This window comes from Zingiber officinale, chromosome 5A (genome assembly GCF_018446385.1).
Source record: "Zingiber officinale cultivar Zhangliang chromosome 5A, Zo_v1.1, whole genome shotgun sequence".
NCBI lineage: Eukaryota > Viridiplantae > Streptophyta > Magnoliopsida > Zingiberales > Zingiberaceae > Zingiber > Zingiber officinale.
In genome coordinates, this window is record NC_055994.1 from 2,078,297 (window position 1) to 2,086,638 (window position 8,342).

Genomic DNA, 8,342 nt, shown 5'->3' on the forward strand with positions numbered 1-8,342 from the left:
CTGCAATAATTCTGCAATTTCGTTTGACATTGACCAAATAATTAAACTCTCCAGGACTCCAATAACTTTATTTATTAAATAATAAAGTAGTGAAAGAGTTCTGATAGGAAAGTTTTGGTGGTGAAACAGTATTTTAGCACACGAATATCTCTTCTAATTTTGTCGAATATGATTTTTGATCGAGTAAATGAGATCGCAAGGTCTTATAAACAAATTGAATGTTCACTCGAACACAAATCATGTATCTCTTTTGTCTACAGATTAAAAAAGCAGTGCTTGATTAAACTCAAAATGAGTGTATGCTTCTTCAGTCAGAGCAAATAGATCATGGAAATTGACATCTGAAATTTGTTCCACGGGCTGAAGTCCTCCACAGATGCCTGAGTCCTGCCAGCCAAGAACACCATCAGGCTGCGAAAGCTCGGGGCTCAAGACTTGCGAGTTGGAGCTCGATTCTGTTCGAACATGACTCGTCCCCCCACCTTCCAAATTCGATGAGCCATTGTCGCCGAAAATCGGTATCCAGTCTGCAAAAAGAAGTTTGGGGAGGGGAAGCTGCTGGTTGGATTCTGAAACTGGAATTGGGCTCTTGTTCTCATCCGGTACTCGGTTCGGCTTTCGGTTGTCGACCTTGGGGAGTTTCTTCCTGAGATAGGTGTTCCAGTGGTTCTTCACTTCGTTGTCAGTTCTTCCGGGCAGATGCATTGCTATCTGAGACCACCTGTGCCGCCATTTTCAGATAACAGACAAAACAACAACAATCTTAATTTCTGTTTCCTTTTGATTCTTAAAGAATTCTTACTTGTTGCCCATTACGGCATGGAGTTTCATAACAGTCGACTCTTCTTCAGCAGTGAAAGCACAGCGTTTGAGCCCTGGCCTCAGGTAATTCATCCACCTCAATCTGCAGCTCTTCCCATTTCTTTGCAGGCCTAGAGACAAATTTGAAGTTGTAAAATCTCATTCAAAGAAATCAAAAGAAGAGAAAACATGGTATGGAAGACAAGACAAAGTACCAGCTCTGAGGGCTACTGCTGTCCAGCAGCCATGGCCATGCTTGAGGATGTAGTCCTTCAGCTTCTGGTCCTCATCAGGAGACCACAAGCCCTTCTTGTTGGTCACCTTTGGCTTCTCACACATATTGCACCCCATCACAAGGCAATTAATTAAGCCTCCTCTCTTAATCAGTGGCAATTCTCCAGAGAAGAAGAGCTAGCACATTTAAAGGCAGTTGGTCAACCTCAAAAGATTGATAATTATTAAAATATCTAGGTTAATTACTATAATTGGAGAAGAGAAATATTCTTCAATGTTTTCACTTTTTACATCTATCGTAGGATAATGAAATAATTGGGTACCTAACAACTTGTTTTTATTAAATATAAAACAAAATGAAGTCATCATTCAATTCAATGATAATATAAATTTCAACTACATTCCATGTATAATAGGGGGAAAAAGTGAAATCATTATGATAGCGGCTCTTTTAGGGTGATCTCACATATTTTAGAAGGAGATAAATCATGAAAGATATTTGCCCTAGTATAATGATCCTTTTTGTTCCTGTCGAGAATCTGAGAAGACGGGGCTGTCGGAATAACGTGTCTGGAATATTGACCGCATCTCCATAACCCGGATGGTGAGCTGTCTTCTGTGTTGACCAAGTTGTCCGAAGTCCTCTGGTCAACAGTACCTGCAGCCAGCGACCGAGTTGCCCTAGTCTCTGGCCCCCCGATACTCGAGACGAATCCCACGAATGTATAAGCAATCGAATAATCGTAGAATAGCAAGATGAACGAATAATGAGTACGAGAACGTACCCTGGCCCCGGGAGGGCGCACTTGGATAGATCAGTGAGCTAGTCGCAATGCGGATCAAGTCGTCACGGCCTCGAAGAGTGGACGAAAGTGAGGCAGCCAAGGAGCCGGATTTGGGAGTGGCGGCATAGAATCTGGTGCAGCAGGGATCCAAGAGGCGACATGTCGGCCAAAATATGACGACGACTCCTGAGTCAGAATACTACAACGGCTCGCAGGCCGGGACACGGCGCGAAGGCCAGATAATACCAGTAACTCACAATCATAACAGAGATAAGAAACATAGCGGCTCGGTGGCCGAAACACATCACACAGAGCATAACACAGATCACAACAGTAGTGCAATAGCAGTAGCCCGAAGGCCGGATTAGCGGTGGCTCGAGAGCCGGCTCATCGCCAAAATCATACACCGACATAGATCGAATATTGAATCGGTGTCCGAAGTGTATGAAAGCGCGGATCGAGGGCTAAACAGGCGTCGTGAACGTGGTAGCGGCGCTGGATGTTCAGATTTGGCAATAGGAGGGCCGACAACGACGATAGCGCTGTGCCACCAACGATGATGATGTGCCATCGACGAAGGTCGTGGGTCGGCCGGTGGCTATCGCTGGAGGTGGCATCGGAGGGCGGCAGCGGCCACTAGAGGTGGCCGCGATGACTGCTAGACTCGGCGGCAGCTGTTGGAGGTGACGGTGACGACCACGGGAGGAGGCGGCAGCGGCTGCTGACGGTGGAGACGACCGCGGGAGGAGGTGGTGGCTGGAAGTGACGAGGGAGGCGTGGCTAGCCCCCTGGCGACGACGGAGAAGAACCCGTAGACGACCCCCTGCTCGCGAGATGATGGCGTCTGTGATGCCGACCACGACCGAGGCGTGGAGAGGAAGAGCGAGCTTGCAAGAGCGTATGCACAAAGGGGTTGTGTGCTGCATGGGTGGCCCGGCGAGTTGGTCTAATGATGGCGTCACGAGGAGGAGAGGGAGAGGAAAGGAGGTGGCGGCCGACAGCTGGTGTCGGCGCCGGTGAGGGGCATGGGAGGGAGGAAGAAGGACCTCCTCCTCTTTCCTGTTGGCGACGACGGACCAGAAACGCGGAAGCCCCCCTGCTCTTGTGAATAGTGCTGCCTTTAAAACAAAACCCTATTCATGCCAAAAGACCAAAATGCCCCTCCCTTATTCCCTAATTGTTCCTATGCCCTACTCAATTACATCCGCATCACAAGCCTCCATCTCAAGTCTAGCCGAAGGAGGCGCGAGTCCGACTGACTAGACAGTCTATCACAAAAGCTGAATCACTCTTGATAACCGAGTCAAATCGCTGAACCCATCGTATAATGCCACGCGAGCGATCGCTATAGTAATGGTGTCGCATGAGATGGTAACAGTGCCAAGTGGACCAAGTCGATAACCGTACCAATGCCGAGCGAACAACAAAACATTAAGCAAACGACGAGTAAAATGATAATTGACCGAGCGACACGCGGGACACCGAGCAGACCGAGCGAACGAGTGGGCGATGCCGAGCAGGTGACCGAGAAAGTATCGGCCAATCGACTGTAAGATGCTGACCAGACCATCGAGAGAATGTCAAGCGTTCGACCAAGTAGTTTAAGTGTGTGGTCGTACGAACGGTTGAGCGATACCGGTCGGATGACTTCGCAAGTGCTGACTAAATGACGCGCGCTTGGCAAAGTGGCGAGAAAAACGTGTCGACCGAGCGGATGCCACGCAAGCTATCGGGCGAACACCAAGTGAGCGCTTGGCCAAATACCGAACGAGCGATGAGGCAATGCCGAGCGGAAGTGGAGCTTGAAAACGTAGCGGAAGCATAGCCCGCAAAATCACATGCACACGGAAATGGAAGTCGTGAGCCGAGCAGGTACATCACCTGTGAACTGAATGGGAGTATAGCCCATGAATCGAAAGCGCACACAAGCAAAAGTCGTTAGCCGAGCGGGCGCGTCGCCCGTGAGCTGAACGGAGGTGTAGCCCGGGAATCGAAGACGTATGGAAGCAAAAGTCGTGAGCTGAGCGGACGCAGAGCCTATGAGATATTCTGGCCCGAAACCAGTGGAGATACTCTTATTCGTGACCATTGGAGATAGCTCGACCCCGAACGAGGGAGATAAGCTGCTCTGATATGCTCCGTGACCAATGAAGACCTCTCGACCCCGAACGGAGGAGATATGAAATCCGATGAGCTGGTTCGAAACCAATGAAGATCACTCGACTCCGAACGGGGGAGATAATGAAATATGATATACTGGTCTAAGACCAGTGAAGACCGCTCGACCCTGAACGGGGGAGATATGAGATCCGATGAGCTGGTTCGTGACTAGTGAAGGTGAAGACCGCTCGACTCCGAACGGGGGAGATATGAAATCCGTTGAGCTGGTCCGAGACCAGTGAAAATCACTCGACCCTGAACGGGGGAGATAAGGAAATATGATATGCTAGTCTGAGACCAGTGAAGACCGCTCGACCCCGAATGAGAGAGATAGGAGATCCGATATGTGACTATCGCTCGACCCCGAACGGGGGAGATAGGAGATCCGATATGTGACGATCGCTCGACCCCGAACGGGGGAGATAGGAGATCCGATGGTGGAGACCTGAGTTTAAGGTCGCCGCTCGACCTTTGGTGGAGATCTGAGTTTAACGTTGCCGCTCGACGATTTGATGAAGACTTGAGTTTAAGGTCGCCACTCGACCATTGGTGGAGACCTGGGTTTAACGTTGCCACTCGATGATTTGATGAAGACTCAAGTTTAAGGTCGTCACTCGACCGTTGGTGGAGACTTGGGTTTAACGTCGTCGTTCGACGATTTGATGCAGACTCGGGGTTAAGGTCGTCGCTCGACAATTTGTGGAGACCTGGGTTTAACGTCGCCGCTCAATGGGTTAATGAAGACTTGGGTTTAAGGTCGTTGCTCGATCGTTGGTGGAGACCTGGGTTTAACGTCGCCGCTCGACGGTCTTCACATAGGTTTATAGTCGTTGCTCAACTTCTAGAGCCTATGGTTCTAATATAACTCAAACCCAGCCGATCGACGCGGGAGTCTCTGACTTTGAGCCTGTGGCTCTAATATAATATAATCCCGGCCGATCGGCATGGGGAGTCTTCGACATTGAGCCCGTGACTCTAACATAATATAATTCCGGTCGACCAGCACGGGAATCTTCGACATTGAGCCCCGACTCTAATATAATATAATCCCGGCCGACTGGCATGGGAGTCTTCCACATTGAGCCCGCGGCTCTAACATAATATAATTCCGGCCGATCGACACGGGAGTCTTCGACATCGAGCTTGTGGCTCTAACATAATATAATCCCGACCGATCGGCACGGGAGTCTTCGACATCAAGCCCACGACTCTAACATAATATAATCTCGGCCGATCGGCACGGGAGTCTTCGATATCGAGCCTATGACTCTAATATAATATAAACCTAATCGGTCGGCATGAGAGTCTTCGACATTGAGCTCGTGGCTCTAATATAATATAATCCCGGCCAATCGGGACGAGCGTCTTCGACATTGAGCCCGCGACTCTAACATAATATAATCCCGGTCGACCGGTACGGGAGTCTTCCACATTGAGCCCGCGGCTCTAACATAATATAATCCCGGCCGACCGGCACGGGAGTCTTCCACATTGAGCCCGCGGCTCTAATATAAGACAAGCCCCGGTCGATCGACACAGGAGTCTTCAACTGGGGAACTATGGCAGATCCTATGATCGAAAGAGAAAATACAACGGAAAAACTGACATGCCGTCCAGCAGAGGATCTGACTCAATTCCTCGACTGCCAAATACCCGTGGAGTGAGGAGAATATGATACACTCGTCGAAACCCACCAAAGTCATGAGTATGGCATAATTTTTCGGCGTCGTCCATCTTCACGTTCCAGATCAGGTGAAGTTCCCACAGACGACGCCAATTATATTCCTATCGGGAATCTAGGAAGACGGGGCTACCGGAATGATGTATTTGGAATGTTGACCGCATCTCCATAACCCAGATGGTGAGCTGTCTTCTGTGTTGACCAAGTCATCCGAAGTCCTCTGGTCAACAGTACCTGCAGCTAGCGACCGGGTTGCCCCAGTCCCTGGTCCCCCGATGCTTGAGGTGAATCCCACGAATGTATAAGCAATCGAATGATAGTAGAATAGCAAGATGAACGAATAATGAGTACGAGAACGTACCTTGGCCCCGGGAGGGTGCACTCGGATAGCTCGGTGAGCTGGTCGCAATGCGGGTCGAGTCGTCGCGGCCCTGAAGAGTGGACGAAAGTGAGGCAGCCAAGGAGCCAGATCTGGGGGCGGCGGCATGGAATCCGGTGCAGCATGGATCCAAGAGGCGGCATGTCCGTCAAAATATGACGACGGCTCCTGAGCTGGAATATTACAACGGCTCGCAGGCTGGGACACGACGTGTAGGCCGGATAATACCAGTAACTCACAATCATAAAAGAGATATGAAACACAGCGACTCGATGGCCGAAACACATCACACATAGCAGAACACAGATCACAACAGTAGTGCAATATCCGTAGCCCGAAGGCCGGATTAGCGGTGGCTCGAGAGCTGGCTCATCGTCGAAACTGTACACCGACATAGATCAAATATCGAATCGGTGTCTGAAGTGTATGAAAGCGCAGATCGAGGGCTAAATAGGCGCCGCGAATGTGGTAGCGGCGTTGGATGTTCGGATTTGGTGATAGGAGGGTCGACAACGACGATGGCGCTGTGCCACCAATGATGACGATGTGCCACCAACGAAGGCCGTGGGTCGGCCGGTGGCTATCGCTGGAGGTGGCGTCGGAGGGCGGCAGCGGCCACTAGAGGTGGCCGTGATGACTGCTGGATTCGGCGACAGCTGCTGGAGGCGGCGGCGACAGCTGCTGGAGGCAGCGGCGACGACCGCGGGAGGAGGCGGCAACGACTACTTACAGCGGTGAATATCGCGAGAGGAGGTGGTGGCTAGAAGCGACAAGGGGGGCGTGGCTAGCCCCTGGCGATGACGGAGAAGAACCCACAGAAGACCCCCTGCTCGTGAGATGATGGCGTCGGTGATGCCGGCCACGACCGAGGCATGGAGAGGAAGAAGGAGCTTGCAAGAGCGTCGGTGCGAAGGGGCTGTGTGTGCTGCGTGGGCGGTCCGACGAGTAGGTCCAATGATGGTGTCTCGAGGAGGAGAGGGAGAGAAAAGGAGGTGGCGACCGACGGCCGGTGTTGGCGCCGGCGAGGGGCATGGGAGGGAGGAAGAAGGACCTCCTCCTCCTTCCTGTTGGCGGCGGCGGACCAGAAATGCGGAAGCCCTCCCCCCCTCTTCTTCCTTGCTCTTGTGAACAATGCATCTTTAAAACAAAACCCTATTCATGCCAAAAGACCAAAATGCCCCTCCCTTATTCCCTAATTGCTCCTATGCCCTATTCAATTACATCCGCATCACTTTCTATGGGAGAGGTCAAACAATCAGCGAGATATTTTTACATCCGTTGAGTATTGACTCTAAGATCTATTGTAGCAAATATCCACCTAGTTTTCGGCTACATCCATCAAGTGATGAGCCATACCATCTTTAGTAGTGGCGATAGCGAGGGTGTTGTGCGATAGAGTGAACTACTCTATCTATGGGCAGTGATAGAAGAAGTTAAGATTGATTTTGGCTCCCATTTCATTGGGCACCTCACCAAATTGGGCAAGGCTTCCTCCGGGACTGTTTTTTGTGTGTGTGTGTGTGCGTGTTTTTTTTTTTTGGGCAACACTTTGCCATTAGTTTGGACTATGATTTGGATGGACTTGAGGCTGTCACGGGAAACTCGAGGATTGACATCGACACTTGTTTGACTATGAGGATGATAGTAAAATACAGGGACGATTTTTGGATTTTGCTTGAAGAATTATTTTCCCCTTATATTGCCAAATCCCGAATGCATCACAATCCAAAATGATAACAATTGGGTCATCATGTCTACCATGCCATCATCCTCTTCTAGACAAACACCTATCAAACATCCTACCACGCCATATATCCTATTCTAAATTGGCACTTGCAGATATTCTTTTGTTGGTGATTCCTCTACAAGTCACTCCCAGTTTGATTTTTCTAGGTTGCAAGTGTCTTTGGATACTATCCAGGTTCAATAGACTGTTTTTCATTCCATCGCCCCTTTGATTATGTTCAAGACTAAAGACTCAAATGAGAGAGGGAGGAGGAGCATAGATCTATGATGAATGCTACTGCCACACAAATTGATGCTATTTATCGTTACCATAGGGATTTAGGTCATCTGTCTCATTTACATGATTTTCCTTTTGCCTATCCTCTGCCTTTTTAGCATCCAAGTTTCATTGAGACAATGAAATGTCTAAGTTTGGGAGTTGGTTTTAGGTTAGTTAGTTTACATTTGTCTTAGTTAGTTAGTTCGCATCTTATTTGTTTGTACATAATAAATTGTGTTCACTTATTCTTTATAGCATGACATTAACAATCTCTAGATTTAATGCTAGTATGTTTAG

General features: G+C 49.4%; 1 protein-coding gene across 1 annotated transcript; it reads right to left on the minus strand.

The window, feature by feature from the left end:
* Positions 1-159: 159 nt before the first annotated feature.
* On the minus strand, positions 160-1,196 carry LOC121982571 (transcription factor LAF1-like). The gene is made up of 3 exons (XM_042535720.1): positions 1,017-1,196; positions 803-932; positions 160-721 (listed from the first exon to the last, which is right to left on the minus strand). The coding sequence occupies exons 1-3, from the start codon at positions 1,150-1,152 to the stop codon at positions 262-264; spliced, it is 726 nt and encodes a 241-aa protein (XP_042391654.1). The 5' UTR covers positions 1,153-1,196; the 3' UTR covers positions 160-261.
* Between the last annotated feature and the right edge of the window lie 7,146 nt (positions 1,197-8,342).